Source organism: Coregonus clupeaformis, unplaced genomic scaffold, assembly GCF_020615455.1.
Source record: "Coregonus clupeaformis isolate EN_2021a unplaced genomic scaffold, ASM2061545v1 scaf0266, whole genome shotgun sequence".
Classification (NCBI taxonomy): Eukaryota; Metazoa; Chordata; class Actinopteri; order Salmoniformes; family Salmonidae; genus Coregonus; species Coregonus clupeaformis.
The window spans coordinates 9,201-30,817 of record NW_025533721.1 but is presented as its reverse complement, the minus strand read 5'-3'; the positions used below and the strand labels follow the sequence as shown (position 1 = coordinate 30,817).

The 21,617-nt window shown below is 43.8% G+C and overlaps 1 protein-coding gene across 1 annotated transcript; it reads right to left on the bottom strand.

The window, feature by feature from the left end:
- Positions 1-239: 239 nt before the first annotated feature.
- Positions 240-20,503, bottom strand: LOC121573332 (glutamine-dependent NAD(+) synthetase). Its single transcript, XM_041885218.1, has 21 exons — positions 20,298-20,503; positions 20,019-20,079; positions 19,657-19,773; positions 19,521-19,574; positions 19,330-19,419; positions 17,195-17,246; positions 15,109-15,197; positions 13,198-13,315; positions 6,629-6,760; positions 6,332-6,403; positions 5,895-6,019; positions 5,386-5,434; positions 5,112-5,214; positions 4,772-4,940; positions 4,495-4,630; positions 4,093-4,199; positions 3,781-3,912; positions 3,601-3,670; positions 2,974-3,102; positions 839-1,015; positions 240-680 (listed from the first exon to the last, which is right to left on the bottom strand). Exons 1-21 carry the CDS (start codon positions 20,380-20,382, stop codon positions 642-644), a joined length of 2,106 nt encoding a protein of 701 aa, XP_041741152.1. The 5' UTR covers positions 20,383-20,503; the 3' UTR covers positions 240-641.
- Positions 20,504-21,617: the final 1,114 nt, after the last annotated feature.

Sequence of the window (21,617 nt, the reverse complement as noted above, 5' to 3'; positions counted from 1 at the left end):
ACTCAAAGAGTCTGCCTGTCCAAAAAAAATACCTCTAGAAGCTCTTATGTAAAACAATGGATGTCTACTTTGGCACGGTCTATGCACAGTCTAGTGGTGCTTTACTTTCTATTTTGTTAGTCAGCAGCTTTTTACGCGCCAATCAAAGTGGTGCGTAAAAGACGTTTGCCACTTCCTTTGTAAAAACTTTTACCACGTATGCTCATGTTATACACATCATTGATGACAACAAAACAAACCAAGATAAAAACGTGTTTAATAGTAAAGCTGAACATCAATATTTCAATGAACAAGTGTATTGTATTTGAACATGAGAGAATAGACTGTTGTGAATATTTTTAACAAGACATTGTTACTCCTTTTGGCCTCCAGTTTAAGTTGGCCTAGAGCATGTAGAATGACAACATAATGCACCTAATGCTGAACCACTGACACAAAATACTCATTCTGAATACCCTTCATTGTCAGAGCCTACAATATCAATCAATAGTCTAGGTCTATTTTCAGAAATTGGAATACTGCACAGTAAGAAGGCACTGTGTGTACAGTAAGATTGTTTGGAGTTGCACTGTTGCACCACAGTGTTTATTGTCACAGTTTAGATGGTTTTTGGGGATGTTGCTCTGGCATTGGGAGGAACCTTAGTCGTGGCAGTCATTCCCAACCTCCATCTTGGACACCTGTGTATGAAATAACAATAACTTACCATGTTCAGAGGACTCAGTGAACATTCACAATTCTTGTGAGATTAAATCAAATCCGATAAAGCCGGTGAGGAGGGAACAACCAAATGTGAGAGATCCACAGTAAAATGTAATGTTGACTGTTAGATCCCCACCTGATTATCAATGGCTCTGAACTGCCAGGACCAGCGTGTGTTGTAGAGGAATGGCCTGAGGTCAAAGCGGTTGTCATCAGGGCCATAGCTCTCAGCGTGGTAGGATGGTGTCACAGTTGTCATTTTGTGTCTGTTCACAGAATACATCTGGAAGAAGTGTTTTACTTTGGCTGCCACCTGAAATGTCAATGGTCAGAAGAAGTGTTATTCTCAAATATACAAATAGATGGCATACACTGAGTGTACAAAACACCTCCTCTTTCCATGACATAGACTAACCAGGGGAATCCAGGTGAAAGCTATGATCCCTTATTGATGTCACTTGTTAAATCCACTTCAATCAGTGTAGATGAAGGGGAGGACACAGGTTAAAGAATTACCTTTAATCCTTAAGACAATTGAGACATGGATCGTGTATGTGTGCCATTCAGAGGGTGAATGGGCAAGACAAAAGATTTAAGTGCCTTTTTATTTATTTTTTATTTCACCTTTATTTAACCAGGTAAGCCAGTTGAGAACAGGTTCTCATTTACAACTGCGACCTGGCCAAGATAAAGCAAAGTAGTGCAATAAAAACAACACAGAGTTACATATGGGGTAAAAAACATAAAGTCAGAAATACAACAGAAAATATATATACAGTGTGTGCAAATGTAGCAAGTTATGGAGGTAAGGCAATAAATAGGCTATAGTGCAGAATAATTACAATAGTATTAACACTGGAATGCTAGATGTGCAAGAGATTATGTGCAAATAGAGATACTGGGGTGCAAAAGAGCAAAATAAATAACAATATAGGGATGAGGTAGTTGGGTGGGCTAATTTCAGATGGGCTGTGTACAGGTGCAGTGATCGGTAAGGTGCTCTGACAACTGATGCTTAAAGTTATTGAGGGAGATAAGAGTCTCCAGCTTCAGAGATTTTTGCAATTCGTTCCAGTCATTGGCAGCAGAGAACTGGAAGGAATGGCGGCCAAAGGAGGTGTTGGCTTTGGGAATGACCAGTGAGATATACCTGCTGGAGCGCAGACTACGGGTGGGTGCTGCTATGGTGACCAATGAGCTAAGATAAGGCGGGGATTTGCCTAGCAGTGATTTATAGATGGCCTGGAGCCAGTGGGTTTGACTGACGAACATGTAGTGAGGACCAGCCAACAAGAGCGTACAGGTCACAGTGGTGGGTAGTGTATGGGGCTTTGGAGACAAACGGATGGCACTGTGATAGACTACATCCAATTTGCTGAGTAGAGTGTTGGAGGCTATTTTGTAAATGACATCGCCGAAGTCAAGGATCGGTAGGATAGTCAGTTTTACGAGGGCATGTTTGGCAGCATGAGTGAAGGAGGCTTTGTTGCGAAATAGGAAGCCAATTCTAGATTTAACTTTGGATTGGAGATTCTTTATGTGAGTCTGGAAGTTGAGTTTACAGTCTAACCAGACACCTAGGTATTTGTAGTTGTCCACATACTCTAGGTCAGACCCGTCGAGAGTGGTGATTCTAGTCGGGTGGGGCGGGTGCCAGCAGCGTTCGATTGAAAAGCATGCATTTAGTTTTACTAGTGTTTAAGAGCAGTTGGAGGCTACTGAAGGATTGTTGTATGGCATTGAAGCTCGTTTGGAGGTTTGTTAACACAGTGTCCAATGAAGGGCCAGATGTATACAAAATGGTGTCGTCTGCGTAGAGGTGGATCTGAGAGTCACCAGCAGCAAGAGCGACATCATTGATATACATGGAGAAAAGTGTCGGCCCAAGAATTGAACCCTGTGGGGTAGTAGGTGTCAGGCGCACCGGTTTGTGTCAAGAACTGCAACGCTACTGGGTTTTTCATGCTCAACAGTTTCCCGTGTGTATCAAGAATGGTCCACCACCCAAAGGACATCCAGCCAACTTGACACAACTGTGGGAAGCATTGGAGTCAACATGGGCCAGCATTCCTGTGGAACGCTTTCGACACCTTGTAGAGTCCATGCAACTAAATATTAGGAAGGTGTTCTTAATGTTTTGTACACTCAGTGTAAACATGACTTTGTGTGAAACATAACACTCTATCATTGAGATTTTTTCTCGTTTTACATGGTAGGCATCTAATAGTATGAAAATAGTAAATGGTGTGCGATACAGGGGTGTAGAGTGACCTGTAGAGGGGAGAGGGCCTCCCTCCACGTGTGGATGAGTTTGCAGAACATGCTGTACGGGCCGCACTTGGAGATCTTCCTGAGCCGGCCAATCACAGACAGCTCCGAGTATGTCATCCCCATATCAGACTGACGAGAGGGGGACACAGAGAGCGCAAGAGAGAGGACGACAGCAAGGGATAAGGAAGAGGTCAGATTACACCATAACAGAACAAGCCATGTGCACAGATGACATCCCTGAAGAGACATTCATCTTCCAAGCTTGTGAGGTGGTATATAAAGACAGCAATCACGGACAAGGGGAAGTAGAGCCACACAGTCAACACAGCCACAGAAGAAAAACATGGCAAGACAATAACAACACTAGTCAAGCTGAATAGAGCTGAGGGTTTATGGTATGCCTTTTACCTGTAAGTCTTAAATGTCAACTTTTCTTAATACGTATAAAGAAAGGTCAATCATAGCAGTGTGTGTACAGTATGTGAGAAAAAAAAAGAGAAAATTAAAGAAATAAAGATAAATGAGTTGTCACTTCATATGTGGTAGGCCCACACCCACAACGATCAACATAATCAGAGGCCCAAGGACACATCTGGCTCCACTAGAGGTGACATGTTGACTTGTTACCTCATCAGTCTGCGACACCTGGCCGTCCGTCAGGGGCTCCAGCTCTGCAGTGGGAGGTGCAGCCATGATACTACAGAGCACATAAAGACAGTTGCCAACATGGTGAGTCTCTTGACATTATAGTGACTGTTTTGTATCATCCCAGAGAAGAAGATGGGATTGCAGAGCAGCGTGCTTCACCTTCTGAGGGCGGTGAGCTGGAACTGTTCGACACAGTACTGCAGGAAGCTCTTCAGGTCTGTCTTACTGATGCCCCCAATGGGGTTGATGTCAGCACTGGAGCAGTCATACTTAGTGAAGTAGCCAGTGAGGCTGCAGAAAAGAGGGGTATTGAGGTGAGGGTCAAAAACAGAGAGGGGTCAAATACAGAGAGAGGTCATACTCTTCGTACTCTTCTGTTGGACTGAAGCAGACAGCACAGTTTTTTAAAAAGTGAGACAGAAAATATTAAATATCTAAATGAAACATTGACATTCTCTAGTACTCACTAACCTCTCATCCACATTGGCTGAGCCAAGGACTAGGAGGCCACCAGGTTTCCCCTCAGCCCACTGACTGAGCTGAGCAAAGAGGTAGGCCAGAATCATCCTGATACGGGCCTGGGTGGGACAGGATAGTGGATAAAGAATCATAAAATTCACACACCACACAATTGCTTACTCAGATCAGACCGTTTAACTGAAACATGGTGTGAGGATTGTAGTGAGCATGTGTGAATATGCAAGTAAATGGTGCAATAAAAGAGAAATGCAAGCAGGGGGAAAAGCCCTGCTCATCTCAGATTTTTCTTTTTGGGTTCACTTTGCAAAAACGGGTCTCTGCTTTGTTGTAGTGTTTCAGGTAACACCTGAACAATGTACTGGAGTACTCCTTGACCCTTTACACATAACCCACCTGCACATTCTGTAGGGCAAGGTTTTCTCTGGTGCTTCCACCATTAGCACGGAACTGGGGACACTTCCCCGTAACCATGGAGAAGATTCCCAGCATGCCTTTCACTGCCATGTCGATATTGAGGTTTATGTGTGAGCTGAATAAACGAGAAATACAAAGAAGAAAAATAACTTTCGAAGGAAAGCATAAGGTGAGATTTGTAACAGATGCAAGTTTCATTGTATTCTAATTTGTTATTCTGTAACTGCCCAACTATGATGGGGCCAGTGACGCTCACCTGCCAACCTGAGCGGCCAGCTCTTTGGCCCTGTTACGGGTTCCCTCCGAGGAGTTCTCACTGGCCATGTAGCAGGTGGTGAAGATGCGTCCACACAGCTCCCGTGGGTCCAGAGGGGTGTAGGACACATCACTCACTACCCGTTGAACATCCTCCAGCACCTGAGAGTCTGATATAGGGCGAGGGAGGGAGAGAGAAGGAAAGATTGCGTGGTCAGAACCTGTAGTGACAAACTTTGTGTGCAACGTCAAACTTTAGAATAGGAGCCATGTGCTTTTGTGTCACTTGTGGGACACAACAAAACACTATGGGCCTGTACAGTGTCCAGTCCAGTACTCACTGCCATCTCTGACTGCCTGGCAGACCAGCACACACATGGAGTAGACAATGCAGGCTGTAGAGGAACTGTCCACACCACCACTGAGTGGCAGGAGGAAACCAGCCTGGGGCAGGGAATAACAGGAGTGTTTATGGATAGAGATAGACAGACAATATAAATATTCAGTACATTTTGTATATTCTTTGTATATTCAGTACAAATATTCAGTAATAAGCAAGTAAGCACATTTACACATAATTTAAACATAATTTACACCTAATATAGGAATCCTCACCTGACCACTTCTCCTCAGGTAGTCCCAAAGCCAACATGCTGGACCCAGGCTGAAGACACCAAAGACAAGAACACAGAGACAAACATGTACATGTATTTGACATGGGTCAAATTGCAGGTTAGAATGAAGGCCCTGTGCTGTTTGTCACATGAATGGAAGGGTATGTATGTGTACACTGTAAACTGTAAAAGAGGTGGGCAGTCCCATGATCTGGAAAGTAGTCTTTCTAGTTTTAACTTCTCTCAGACAGGGATTGGCTCCACCAAAGACATGCAGCTCAGTTTCAGACACAAAGGGAGCAGTCAGGGCAAATTAATGTCACACACCAAGCTCCTGAATCCACTGGGTGGCAATATAGTAGGCTGCTATCTCTGTCTGTTTCCAATGATTCCATGGTGAATAAACGAAATACAGGGAGACACAGTCAAAAATAGCTACTATTTATTTTTGGAAGCATTTTAGCCACACAACACTCTTGTGATCACAGTCTTTATCAGGGGGTGCCATACCTAATCTCCTCCTCAGGGGTGTGGAACTGCCACTCAATGGGCTGGTGAGTGGGGAGGTAGACATCTTCACAATCAGACAGGGAGAAGTCCACTTTGACTCTATGGCACGGTTTGTGCTCATACTCCTGAACACAGTGGAGCAGAAGACATATCAGCAAACCACGTGACATTTAAAATGTAATGGCCATGCTATTTTGAGTCTGAGTCAATAACTGAAAGGAGAAGGTAAAGTGACTCGAGTGTGTACCCAGTATAGGGAGGAAAGACAACACCAGACAGAGACAGAGCCTTGGCTTAGAGAGTTGAATGTTGAACAGGATTACCTCTGGCTTCCCTTGAGTGGCTAGTTTCACTTGGGGACTAATGTGTTTCTGAATCACACCTACCATTTATGAGAAGTAAAAAGTGCCCTGTTTTGAAGAGAGATGTCAGCTCACCACGTGTGGGTGGCAACGCTCTCCTCTGTAGCTGCGGACATCCTCCAGATCCACAGTGGCAGTCACAACCTCCTGAAACAGACACACACACATACAGAGGTTCCACATTGTCCAAGGGTTCACTTTGGGAATGGCTAACATTAACAATAACATTATACAACATGCTGACTTGGCCTATCCATATAGTCAAACACAGCTCACCCTGGTATGTGACGTGAGAGTGCAGTGAGGGTGAAAGAATAGGCTGTAAGATATTGTTCTCACATTCTCTTTCTGTTATGTTGAGCCTGTCCTTACCACGTCATCCAGGGAAAACTGTGTTCCCTGGGCCACTATGTCCCCGTTGATGGCCACCATGGCACAACCATCATAGTAGAGTCTGTCTCCATCACAACCCTTCTGATTGGCAAACATGTAGATCCCCCCACTCTGTGCAAAACAATAACACAATTGTCCTTAATCCACTTGTAATATCAGAAACCGCCCAACTTCATTACTATGCAATAACAATTTACAAAAAATAACATGTAACAACAACGTTGTTATTGTAGTAATTACAGTGTTATTACACACGTCTAGGATCAATGTAATGATAGGTGTTACCCAAACTCAAAATAATCAAAATATACAGTACCAGTCAACAGTTTGGACACCTACTCATTCAAGGGTTTTTCATAATTTTTACTATTTTCTACATTGTAGAATAATAGTGAAGATATCAAAACTATGAAATAACACAAATGGAATCATGTGGTAACCAAAAAAGCGTTAAACAAATCAAAATATATTTTACATTTTAGAATCTTCAAAGTAGCCACCCTTTGCCTTGATGACAGCTTTGCACACTCTTGGCATTCTCTCAACTAGCTTCACCTGGAATTATTTTCCAACAGTCTTGAAGGAGTTCCCACATATGCTGAGAACTTGTTGGCTGCTTTTCCTTCACTCTGCAGTCCAACACATCCCAAACCATCTCAATTGGGTTGAGGTTGGGTGATTGTGTAGGCCAGGTCATCTGATGCAACACTCCATCACTCTCCTTCTTGGTAAAATAGCCCTTATACAGCCTGGAGGTGTGTTGGGTCATTGTCCTGTTGAAAAACAAATGATATTCCCACTAAGCGCAAACCAGATGGGATGGCGTATCGTTGCAGAATGCGGTGGTAGCCATGCTGGTTAAGTGTGCCTTGAATTCTAAATAAATCACTGACAGTGTCACCAGCAAAGCACCATCACACCTCCTCCTCCATTCACTGTGGGAACCACACATGCGGAGATCATCCGTTCACCTACTCTGCGTGTCACAAAGACACGGCGGTTGGAACCAAAAATCTCAAATTTGGACTCATCAGACCAAAGGACAGATTTCCACCGGTCTAATGTCCATTGCTCATGTTTTTACATTTACATTTTAGTCATTTAGCAGACGCTCTTATCCAGAGCGACTTACAGGAGCAATTAGGGTAAAGTGCCTTGCTCAAGGGCACATTTACGTCATTTAGCAGACGCTCTTATCCAGAGCGACTCACCAATTGGTGCGTTCACCCTATAGCCAGTGGGATAACCACTTTACAATTTTGGGGGGGGTAGAAGGATTACTTTATCCTATCCCAGGTATTCCTTAAAGAGGTGGGGTTTCAAATGTCTCCGGAAGGTGGTGAGTGACTCCGCTATCCTGGCGTCGTGAGGGAGCTTGTTCCACCATTGGGGTGCCAGAGCAGCGAACAGTTTTGACTGGGCTGAGCGGGAACTATGCTTCCGCAGAGGAAGGGGAGCCAGCAGGCCAGAGGTGGATGAACGCAATGCCCTCGTTTGGGTGTAGGGACTGATCAGAGCCCGAAGGTACAGAGGTGCCGTTCCCCTCACTGCTCCATAGGCAAGCACCATGGTCTTGTAGCGGATGCGAGCTTCAACTGGAAGCCAGTGGAGTGTGCGGAGGAGGGGGGTGACGTGAGAGAACTTGGGAAGGTTGAACACCAGACGGGCTGCGGCATTCTGGATGAGTTGTAGGGGTTTAATGGCACAGGCAGGGAGGCCAGCCAACAGCGAGTTGCAGTAGTCCAGACGGGAGATGACAAGTGCCTGGATTAGGACCTGTGCCACTTCCTGTGTAAGGCAGGGTCGTACTCTCCGAATGTTGTAGAGCATGAACCTGCAGGAGCGGGTCACCGCCTTGATGTTGGCGGAGAACGACAGGGTGTTGTCCAGGGTCACGCCTAGGCTCTTCGCACTCTGGGAGGAGGACACAGCGGAGTTGTCAACCGTGATGGCGAGATCATGGAACGGGCAGTCCTTCCCCGGGAGGAAGAGCAGCTCCGTCTTGCCAGGGGTTCAGCTTGAGGTGGTGATCCGTCATCCATACTGATATGTCTGCCAGACATGCAGAGATGCGATTCGCCACCTGGTTATCAGAAGGGGGAAAGGAGAAGATTAGTTGTGTATCGTCAGCGTAGCAATGATAGGAGAGGCCATGTGAGGATATGACAGAGCCAAGTGACTTGGTGTATAGGGAGAAAAGGAGAGGGCCTAGAACTGAGCCCTGGGGGACACCAGTGGTGAGAGCACGTGGTGCGGAGACAGCTTCTCGCCACGCCACTTGGTAGGAGCGACCGGTCAGGTAGGACGCAATCCAGGAGTGAGCCGCGCCGGAGATGCCCAGCTCGGAGAGGAGGATCTGATGGTTCACAGTATCAAAGGCAGCAGACAGGTCTAGAAGGACAAGAGCAGAGGAGAGAGAGTTAGCTTTAGCAGTGCGGAGAGCCTCCGTGACACAGAGAAGAGCAGTCTCAGTTGAATGACCAGTCCTGAAACCTGACTGGTTTGGATCAAGAAGGTCATTCTGAGAGAGATAGCAAGAGAGTTGGCTAAAGACGGCACGCTCAATAGTTTTGGAAAGAAAAGAAAGAAGGGATACTGGTCTGTAGTTGTTGACATCAGTGGGATCGAGTGTTGGTTTCTTGAGAAGGGGAGCAACTCTCGCTCTCTTGAAGACGGAAGGGACATGGCCAGCGGTCAAGGATGAGTTGATCAGCGAGGTGAGGTAGGGGAGAAGGTCACCGGAGATGGTCTGGAGAAGAGAGGAGGGGATGGGGTCAAGCGGGCAGGTTGTTGGGCGGCCTGCAGTCACAAGTCGCAGGATTTTATCTGGAGAGAGAGGGGAGAAAGAAGTCAAAGCATAGGGTAGGGCAGTGTGAGTAGGACCAGCAGTGTCATTAGACTTAACAAACGAGGATCGAATGTCGTCAACCTTCTTTTCAAAGTGGTTGACGAAGTCATCCACAGAGAGAGAGGAGGGGGGGGGGGGGGGATTCAGGAGGGAGGAAAATGTGGCAAAGAGCTTCCTAGGGTTAGAGGCAGATGCTTGGAATTTAGAGTGGTAGAAAGTGGCCTTAGCAGCAGAAACAGATGAAGAAAATGTAGAGAGGAGGGAGTGAAAAGATGCCAGGTCGGCAGGGAGTTTAGTTTTCTTCCATTTCCGCTCCGCTGCCCGGAGCTCTGTTCTGTGAGCTCGCAATGAGTCATCAAGCCACGGAGCTGGAGGGGAGGACCGAGCCGGCCGGGAGGATAGGGGACACAGAGAGTCAAAGGATGCAGAAAGGGAGGAGAGGAGGGTTGAGGAGGCAGAATCAGGAGATTGGAGGGAGAAGGATTGAGCAGAGGGAAGAGATGATAGGATGGAAGAGGAGAGAGTAGTGGGAGAGAGAGAGCGAAGGTTGCGGCGGCGCATTACCATCTGTGTAGGGGCAGAGTGAGTAGTGTGGGAGGAGAGCGAGAGAGAAAAGGAAACAAAGTAGTGGTCGGAGACATGGAGGGGAGTTGCAGTGAGATTAGTAGAAGAGCAGCATCTAGTAAAGATGAGGTCAAGCGTATTGCCTGCCTTGTGAGTAGGGGGGACGGTGAGAGGGTGAGGTCAAAAGAGGAGAGAAGTGGAAAGAAGGAGGCAGAGAGAAATGAGTCAAATGTGGACATAGGGAGGTTGAAATCCCCCAAAACTGTGAGGGGTGAGCCATCCTCAGGAAAGGAACTTATCAAGGCGTCAAGCTCATTGATGAACTCTCCAAGGGAACCTGGAGGGCGATAGATGACAAGGATATTAAGCTTAAATGGGCTAGTGACTGTGACAGCATGGAATTCAAATGAGGAGATAGACAGATGGGTTAGGGGAAAAATTGAGAATGTCCACTTGGGAGAGATGAGGATTCCTGTGCCACCACCCCTCTGACCAGATGCTCTCGGGGTATGCGAGAACACATGGTCAGACGAGGAGAGAGCAGTAGGAGTAGCAGTGTTTTCAGTGGTAATCCATGTTTCCGTCAGCGCCAGGAAGTCGAGGGACTGGAGATTAGCATAGGCTGGGATGAAGTCAGCTTTGTTGGCAGCAGAACGGCAGTTCCAGAGGCTGCCTGAGACCTGGAACTCCAGGTGTGGGGTGTGTGCAGGGACCACCAGGTTAGAGAGGCAGCAGCCACGCGGTGTGGGGCGTTTGTGTAGCCTGTGCAGAGAGGAGAGAACAGGGATAGGCAGAGGCATAGTTGACAGGCTGTAGCAAATGGCTACAATAATGCAGAGGAGATCGGAATGAAATGAACTAAACATCTGGGACAGTAGAGAGCAGGGCCTCCCTCACCAAAAACTTCTACTTCTAACAACTATAATTGTTTCACTGAACCACCCGAACAAAAACTCTACCAACTTCCACCTTTAGAGATCAGAATTGTTGTGAACCACAGCGGTTCAATGTTTAAAGGAATAGACTCAACCCACTTTATTCAGCTAGCTAACTAAGACACCATAGCTAACTAGCATGCTAGCATCCAAAAACACACAGTTTAGCACCAACACTTGCATCCAAAAACACACAGTTTAGCGCCAACACTTGGTCACAACAAACCACCAATAGTGTGTTAACACACTAAGCAGATAATTCGTGTCCGTGTCTGTTGGCTAGCTAGCAATGGCCACTGTGTTGACCTTGTTTGAAGAACGGCTAGCTAGCTAGCTTCGTGCTACCCCGGCACCGCCGAACAACAATGCCAACCCACAGTAACTAACCACAACGGCCCACGATGCCTAGCTATGACGCCATAGCTAACTAGCATGCTAGCATCCAATAACACACAGTTTAGCACCAATACTTGGTTACAACAAACCACCAAGAGTGTGTTAACACACTAAACAGATAATTCATGTCCGTGTCTAGTTTCTTTCGTAACGCAGCAAAAAATTAAGCGTTGGTTAGCTAGCACATTAACATTGGAAACAACTCTCCACCGTTGCACTAAACAGATAATTACCAATAAACGTTACCAGTAGCTACCCGCTAGCTAGCTAGCATACCAAGAGTGTGTTAACACACAAAACAGATCATTCATGTCCGTGTCAAGTTCCTTTCATAACGCAGGAAAAAAATTAAACGTTGGCTAGCTAGCTAGCACATTAGCTAACACATTAACATTGGAAACCACTCTCCACCGTTGCACTAAACAGATAATAACCAATAAACGTTACCAGTAGCTACCCGCTAGCTAGCTAGCCTCGTGCTCCCTCGGGCTCCGCCCGTAACAATACTTAAACAATACGTAAACAATACTTACCTACAATAATTGCCTACGGAAACCTACAATAACTACCTAAATAAACTACCTACCAACGATCTAAATACATGGTTTAAGCTTTACTCAACACCATATGAGAAGCCAAGCTTACCTCCTGCTAGAGAAAAACACAACCTCTCCCGACGAAGCCTCCAACAAGCCTCCAACAACACATCCCTTCGTCTGTGTACATCTATGTTTCTTGGCCCAAGCAAGTCTTTTCTTCTTATTGGTGTCCTTTAGTAGTAGTTTCTTTGCAGCAATTCGACCATGAAGGCCTGATTCACGCAGTCTCCTCTGAACAGTTGATGTTGAGATGTGTCTGTTACTTGAACTCTGTGAAGCATTTATTTGGGCTGCAATTTCTGAGGTGCAGTTAACTCTAATGAACTTATCCTCTGCAGCAGAGGTAACAGTTTCATCATAGCGCTTGATGGTTTTTGCGACTGCACTTGAAGAAACTTTCAAAGTTCTCGAAATGTTCCAGATTGACTGACCTTCATGTCTAAAAGTAATGATGGACTGTTGTGTCTTTGCTTATTTGAGCTGTTCTTGCCATAATATGGACTTGGTCTTTTACCAAATAGGGCTATCTTCTGTATACCACCCCTACCTTGTCACAACACAACTGATTGGTTCAAACGCATTAAGAAGGAAAGAAATTCCACAAATTAACTTTTAACAAGGCACACCTGTTAATTGAAATGCATTCCAGGTGACTACCTCATGAAGCTGGTTGAGAGAATGCCAAGAGTGTGCAAAGCTGTCATCAAGGCAAAGGGTGGCTACTTTGAAGAATCTCAAATATAAAATACATTTTGATTTGTTTAACACTTTTTTGGTTACTACATGATTCCAATGTAGAAAATAGTAAAAAAAATAATGAAAAACCCTGGAATGAGTAGGTGTGTCCAAACTTTTGACTGGTACTGTACATGTAGGCAAAACACTGTATGAAATGGAGCAGTATTATAATGACAAAACAGTGCCTCCAAGTGGTTACTGGGCTGTCAACATGCAGTACCTCTATTCTCACTACACATCCTGTATATCAGGGGTACTCAACTCTTCCACTACCGAGGTCCGGAGCCTGCTGGTTTTCTGTTCTAGCTGATATTTAATTACACACACCTGGTGACCCTAATCAGTCCCTGATTAGAGGGGAACAATTTAAAAATGCAGTAGGACTGGCTTCGAGGTCCAGAGTTGAGTTTGAGGGTTGTATAACATGTGCGTGCGTCCGTGCATGTGTCCATCCGTGTGTATGATCACCTTTGTGGTGGCTGATTTAACCAGGTTGACTCTGTGGTCTGCCTTGCGTAGCTCGTGGTAGCTAGCTGAGGAGTTGGTGAAGATCTCCACACCATCTAGACCCATGTCCACATGGGGGCTGCCAAGCACATGACATTCCCACATACAGTTGAAGTCGGAAGTTTACATACACTTAGGTTGGAGTCATTAAAACTAGTTTTCCAACCACTCCACAAATTTCTTGTTAACAAACTATAGTTTTGGAGAGTCGGTTAGGACATCTACTTTGTGCACAAGTAATTTTTCCAACAATTGTTTACAGACAGATTATTTCACTTATTATTCACTGTATCACAATTCCAGTGGGTCAGAAGTTTACATACACTAAGTTGACTGTGCCTTTAAACAGCTTGGAGAATTCCAGAAAATGATGTCATGGCTTTAGAAGCTTCTGATAGGCTAATTGACATCATTTGAGTCAATTGGAGGTGTACCTGTGGATGTATTTCAAGGCCTACCTTCAAACTCAGTGCCTCTTTGCTTGACATCATGGGGAAATCAAAAGAAATCAGCCAAGAAAAAAACATTGTAGACCTCCACAAGTTTGGTTCATCCTTGGGAGCGATATTCTGTACAAACAATAGTACGCAAGTATAAACACCATGGGACCATGCAGCCGTCATACCGCTCAGGAAGGAGACACGTTCTGTCTCCTAGAGATGAACATACTTTGGTGCGAAAAGTGCAAATCAATTCCAGAACAACAGCAAAGTACCTTCTGAAGATGCTGGAGGAAACAGGTACAAAAGTATCTATATCCACAGTAAAACGAGTCCTATATCGACATAACCTGAAAGGCCGCTCAGCAAGGAAGAAGCCACTGCTCCAAAACCGCCATAAAAAAGCCAGACTACGGTTTGCAACTGCACATGGGGACAAAGATCGTACTTTTTGGAGAAATGTCCTCTGGTCTGATGAAACAAAAATAGAACTGTTCGTCCATAATGACCATCGTTATATTTGGAGGAAAAAGGGGTAGGCTTGCAAGCTGAAGAACACCATCCCAAACGTGAAGCACGATGGTGGCAGCATCATGCTGTGGGGGTGCTTTGCTGCAGGAGGGACTGGTGCACTTCACAAAATAGATGGCATCAGTCAGGAAGTTAAAGCTTGGTCGCAAATGGGTCTTCCAAATGGACAATGACCCCAAGCATACTTCCAAAGTTTTGGCAAAATGGCTTAAGGACAACAAAGTCAAGGTATTTAAGTGGCCATCACAAAGCCCTGTCCTTAATCCTATAGAAGATTTGTGGGCAGAACTGAAAAGGCGTGTGCGAGCAAGGAGGCCTACAAACCTGACTCAGTTACACAAGCTCTGTCAGGAGGAATGGGCCAAAATTCACCCAACTTATTGTGGGAAGCTTGTGGAAGGCTACCCAAAACGTTTGACCCAAGTTAAACAATTTAAAGGCAATGCTACCAAATACTAATTGAGTGTATGTAAACTTCTGACCCACTGGGAATGTGATGAAAGAAATAAAAGATGAAATAAATTATTCTCTCTACTATTATTCTGACATTTCACATTCTTAAAATAAAGTGGTGATCCTAACTGACCTAAGACAGGGAATTTCTACTAGGATTAAATGTCAGGAATTGTGAAAAACGGAGTTTACATGTATTTGGCTAAGGTGTATGTAAACTTCCGACTTCAACTGTACATCATTACAGACTGCAGCTTACTAGAAAAACACACACACACTGTATATAATTATTCACATTTGCAATCTCACTCAATCTCTCAAAAACATTTGAGCTCTCTTTCAATCCATTACACAAACAACTAACAACACACAGTATTACACAACTCATTACAGAAATTGAGTAAGGTTTGAAAAGAGTCCTTCATTTGAGACTCTTAATTGAATGTACCTCCTAGGGTTCCACAGCTCAGCACAGATCTCACTCCCGATGCAGGTGTCTTTGGTTGAGAGGACGCAGTCACCAAAGGAGACAGTGTCCTTCAAGAGACAGAACAATTGAAGGGAATTTCATTAACGATCACATTAAATGGATGATACTATTGATTGCTGCACATATACAGTACCAGTCAAAAGGTTGGATACACCTACTCATTCAAGGGTTTTTCTTTATTTTACAATTTTTTACATTGTAGAATAATAGTGAAAACATCAAAACTATGAAATAACACATATTGGATCATGTAGTAACCAAAAAATTGATAAACAAATCTAAATATATTTTAGATTTTAGATTCTTCAAAGTAGCCACCCTTTGCCTTCATGACTCCAGAGTGGTACAGCGGTCTAAAGCACTGCATCTCAGCGCTAGAGGAGTCACTACAGACCCTGGTTCGATTCCAGGCTGTATCACAATCTGGCCGTGATTGGGAATCCCATAGGGCGGCGCACAATTAGACCAGCATCGTCCGGGTTTGGTCGGGGTAGGCCGTCATTGAAAGTAACAATTTGTTCTTAACTGACTTGCCTAGTTACATAAAAAAAATTACAGCTTTGCATTCTCTCAACCAGCTTCATGAGGAATGCTTTACCAACAGTTTTGAAGGAGTTCCCACATATGCTGAGAACTTGTTGGCTTCTTTTCCTTCACTCTGCGGTCCAACTCATCCCAAACCATCTCAGTTGGATTGAGGTCGGGTGATTGTGGAGGCCAGATCATCTGATGCAGCACTCCATCCCTCTCCTTGGTCAAATAGCCCTTAAAACAGCCTGGAGGTGTGTTTTGGGTCATTGTCCTGTTGAAATACGAATTATATTCCCACTAAGCACAAACCAGATGGGATGGCGTATCGCTGCAGAATGCTGTGATAGCCATGCTGGTTAAGTGTGCCTTGAATTCTAAATAAATCACTGACAGCGTCACCAGCAAAGCACCCCTACACCATCACACCTCCTCCTCCATGCTTCACAGTGGGAACCACACATGCAGAGATCATCCGTTCACCTACTCTGCGTCTCACAAAGACACAGCGGTTGGAACCAAAAATCTCAAATTTGGACTAAGACCAAAATAAAGATTTCCACCGGTCTAATGTCCATTGCTCGTGTTTCTTGGCCCAAGCAAGTCTCTTCTTATTGTTGGTGTCCTTTAGTAGTGGTTTCTTTGCAGCAATTCGACCATGAAGGCCTGATTCACGCAGTCTCCTCTGAACAGTTGATGTTGAGATGTGTCTGTTACTTGAACTCTGTGAAGCATTTATTTGGGCTGCAATCTGAGGTGCAGTTAACTCTAATGAACTTATCCTCTGCAGCAGAGGTAACTCTGGGTCTTCCTTTCCTTTGGCGGTCCTCATAAGAGCCAGTTTCATCATAGTGCTTGATGGTTTTCGTGACTGCACTTGAAGAAACTTTCAAAGTTCTTGAAATGTTCTGGATTGACTGACCTTCATGTCTTAAAGTAATGATGGACTGTCGTTTGTCTTTGCTTATTTGAGCTGTTCTTGCCATAATATGGACTTGGTCTTTTACCAAATAGGGCTATCTTCTGTATACAACCCATACCTTGTCATAACACAACTGATTGGTTCAAACGTATTAAGAAGGAAAGAAATTCCACAAATTAACTTTTAACAAGGCACACCTGTTAATTGAAATGCATTCCAGGTGACTACCTCGTGAAGCTGGTTGAGAGAATGTCAAGAGTGTGCACAGCTGTCATCAAGGCAAAAGGTGGCTACTTTGAAGAATCTCAAATATAAAATATATTTTGATTTGTTTAACACTTTTTTGGTTACTACATGATTCTATATGTGTTATTTCATAGTTTTGAGGTCTTCACTATTATTAGAAAATAGTAAACAAAGAAAAACCCTGTAATGAGTAGGTGTGTCCAAACCTTTGACTGGTACTGTATAATAATGATACAGTTTCCCTTTAAATGAAGAAACGTGCAAATAATCCTCTTATCACTGATCCTTGTTAGTGCATACCAACACCCCGCCATTAGAGAGAGCGGTAAGGAGAGAGATGGATCCTACCTGTCCTGTCACGTCCTGGATCATCCTGGGCAGGAAGTACTCCTCCACATGTCTGTGGCAGACAAGCACAGTAATGCCATGTTCAAAGTAAAAGTTTATTGGTCGCGTACAGAGATTTGCAGGTGTTATGACAGGTGTAGCAAAATGCGTATATGTTATTACAGAATGTGTGATGTGAAATAAATGGCTTATTGTCCTTTTCCACTTACCAAATGTGCTTTGACCTTAGATCTAAACATTTAAAGACATGCTCCGGAACTATGGCGACTACTGAGTATTTTTAAACCTCCCGCTTTGGGCTGGATAGTGTCCATGTGTAGCTCATACATGCATAATCTATGAGCATAATTACTGTCTTACTTCAATTAGCCACAAAATCCCTAGTTTGAAAGCAACTGTGTTCTGGAAGCTGTGCTGCGCCATTTTCCCTACATTTTCCCCAACGTGGGCCAGCCCCGTAGCAATTCGAGTTCTAGCCAATGAGCTTCAGACCCTCGCCATTTGAGTGTAAACTAGCAAGATGCCCACACAGCAGAGCTAGAGAGAGAGCAATGACATGGTGCACATATCTGAACATTCAGTACCTTCGGAAGTATTCAGACCCCCAGATTTTGTTACGTTACAGCCTTACTCTAAAATTGATCAAACTTGTTTTTTCACCTCATCAATCTACACACAATACCTCATAATTACAAAGCAAAACCAGGTTTTTAGAAATGTTTGCAAATGTATTAAAAATAAAAAACGGAAATATTACATTTACATAACTATTCAGACCCTGTACTCAGTACTTTGTTGAAACACCTTTGGCAGTGATTGCAGCCTTGAGTCTTCTTGGGTGTGACGCTACAAGCTTGGCACACCTGTATTTGGGGAGTTTCTCCCATTCTTCTCTTCAGATCCTCTCAAGCTCTGTCAGGTTGGATGGGGAGCATTGTTGCACAGCTATTTTCAGGTCTCTCCAGAGATGTTCGATCGGGTTCAAGTTCGGGCTCTGGCTGGGCCACTCAAGGACATTCAGAGACTTGTCCCGAAGCCACTCCTAAGTTGTCTTGGCTGTGTGCTTAGGGTCGTTGTTCTGTCGTAAGGTGAACCTTCGCCTCAGTCTTGGTTTCATCAGACCAGAGAATCTTGTTTCTCATGGTCTCAGAGTCTTTAGGTGCCTTTTGGCAAACTCCAAGCGGGCTGTCATGTGCCTTTTACTGAGGAGTGGCTTCCGTCTGGCCACTCTACCATAAAGGCCTGATTGGTGGAGTGCTGCAGAGATGGTTGTCCTTCTGGAAGGTTCTCCCATCTCCACAGAGGAACTCTATCAGAGTGACCATTGGGTTCTTGGTCACCTCAAAAGGCCCTTCTCCCCCGATTGCTCAGTTTGGCTGGGCGGCCAGCTCTAGGAAGAGTCTTGGTGGTTCCAAACTTCTTCCATTTAAGAATGATGGAGGCCACTGTGTTCTTGGGGACTTTCAATGCTGCAGAAATGTTTGGTACCCTTCCCCAGATCTGTGCCTCGACACAATACTGTTTTGGAGCTCTACGGACAATTCCTTCAACCTCATGGCTTGGTTTTTGGTCTGACATGCACTGTCAACTGTGGGACCTTATATAGACAGCTGTGGGCCTTTCCAAATCATGTCCAATCAATTGAATGTACCACAGGTGGAGTCCAATCAAGTTGTAGAAACATCTCAAGAATGATCAATGGAAACAGGATGCACCTGAGCTGAATTTCGAGTCTCATAGCAAAGGGTCTGAATACTTTTGTAAATAAGGTATTTCTGTTTTTTATTTGTAATACATTTGCAAAAATGTCTAAAAACCTGTTTTCGCTTCATCATTATGGGTTATTGTGTGTAGATTGATGAGGAAAAACATTGATTTAATCAATTTTAGAATAAGCCTGTAACGTAACAAAATGTGGAAAAAGTGAAGGGGTCTGAATACTTTTCGAAGGCACTGTATGTGACATAGTATGCAATTTGAGACTACTTTTGGCTCGTGATCCCTACTTTCAGAACTACTGGCTAAAAAGTATACAAAAGTACCGGAGAATCTCTTTAATTTCACTGTTTATCAAAGTATTATCATTATGTTCAGAAGGAAGGCTTTCTTGTGCAGATTCTATGTTGATCACTAACCTGAGTTTATTCCATGGTGAAAACCAGCGGAACTCCCGGTTGTTCCCATAGTTGGCCAGCAGCATCTTGGGTCGGATCAACAAGATTTTCCTTTATAAAAGAGTGTAAAAATTGTGAACAAATACACCTAATTGCTTTTGACGATGCACATAACATACATCAATTCAGAATTGCTTATTTCCGAGACTTACCCGTTGAGGAAAATGACTCTGCAGTTGTACCGAACATTATGATGCATGATGGGCCTGAGGGGGATTTAGAGAACATTAGCCAGGAGGCAAAGAGAGGCACAACAGAGCTGAAGTGCTTGTGAGAAGTGTGACTGACATGCCAACATCGCAGATGATGTCCTGGGTGACAGGTGACTCCAGCAGCTTCCTGAGTACCTGGAAGCAGTGCAGCAGGGTGTCTGACTCGTAGAAGTGGTCCGCACAGCCATACCCACTGATGACCAGGGACAGAAAGAGAGGAGGTTGAGGGAAAGTTCATGGAAAATCAGAGCAGGCATGGCTATGTAGGAGGCTTATTATATGCAAATGCACAGAGCTTTATAGGAGTCAAATAAAAAGCCCACAAACAAAGACATACATTTGTCTATTAAGCTAAATATGTGCTGTAGGCTACTTACTGTATACAGAAATGTACTCAACAATCACAACTTTGATGAAGGAGATGTAAATACTAAATACCATATTTCCAGTTCAGGTCCCAATCTGTATTTTGCCCCCTGAGACTTGGCTATCGAGATACCTAGTCATGAGAATATATCATTATTAAAGTGAATGTAATGTCCAGAGTCCTCATTTGCTCATTTGACTACAGGCATTACAACACCATATGACCTTTAAGACAGCTTTGTATATGAACCCACTACAGTTTAAGTTAAATGGACAATGCATCTTCAATTCATGGATTTTTACTTCGGAGAATCTTGCAGTGTGCTACCCGATTATTTTATTCGGACTTACTTCTCAGTATTCTCTCCAAGTTTCCGTCAAAATCTAGTGCCCATTGATTCAAGGAGCACGTAGCTAATATAACCTTTCGTCCCATTTCATATAATGGTGCAACAAATTAGCCTTGCTGATATTCAAACGTTGGAACCTCAATTCTCAAATGAGTTACTGTAACACTCAACTCAATACTATCTGAGTTGCAACGTTGTGTCACTTCCATCCGGGCACTACTACTACAGCTAGAACAATGAGACAGATATTTCACCGGATGTATAAATGTGAAGCATCCGCTTGGCGTTTCCCACTCGCTCAAACAATGTACCAAATATGGTAGTGAGAGGAAGCCGAGTGGCCGGCAGTGGGAGAAGATGGATTTTGGCCGACATTCTGCAAGTTTTTTCATCGATTGAACATTTGATCTCACTGGTTTTGTAGACTTTACCCTTTGCCAAAGTTTCAAAACGTTGCTAGAACGCGCCAATAGGATCTCGCTAGCTCGTGCTTGGCTCTGCCCACCTCCTTCCTTGTTCTGCCCACTATGAACCATTTGAAACGACAGGCTGTGGTCTATCTTGGTTTAGTTTTAAAATCTTTGCCACTACTGCCCCTCCTCCTCATATATCTTATTAAAGAGACAGGAAGCTTATTTACACAACCAGCAGCTGCGCCTCTGATGTACAAAATTAGGACACTTGTAAAGAGTAGATCTACCGGTAGTCTTCATATTATTTTAGAAATTGTCCATATTTCAGATAACAAAAATTGTCATGCTTCCATAAATAAAAAATATTGTGGAAAACCAAGGTGAAAAGTAGATCTCAAACTTCACAGGTTGTGTAAAGTTGTGACTTCATGAAAAAATTGACAATATAAAAGTAGCCTACTACTCAATCTATAAATATTTATATATTTTATTAACTACATCATCCTGTAGTATTCTGTCATCATATGACATCATATACTTGTTCCACTTTAAGAAATTGAACACTAGTCACTTTAATCATGTTTACATATCTTGCACTACTCATCTCATATGTACATACTGTATTCTATTCTATAATATTATAATGTATTTTAGTCCAATGCCGCTCTGTCATTGCTTGTCCATATATGTATATATTCTTAAATTCCATTCCTTACTAGATTTGTGTGTATTGGGTATATGTTTTGAAATTGTTAGATATTATTTGTTAGATATTACTGCACTTTCGAGCTAGAAGCACAAGCATTTCGCTACACCCACAATAACATCTGCTAAACACGTGTATGTGACAAATAACATTTGATTTGATTTGATTTGATGTCCACTTATTGGTTCAAAATATGTTGAGG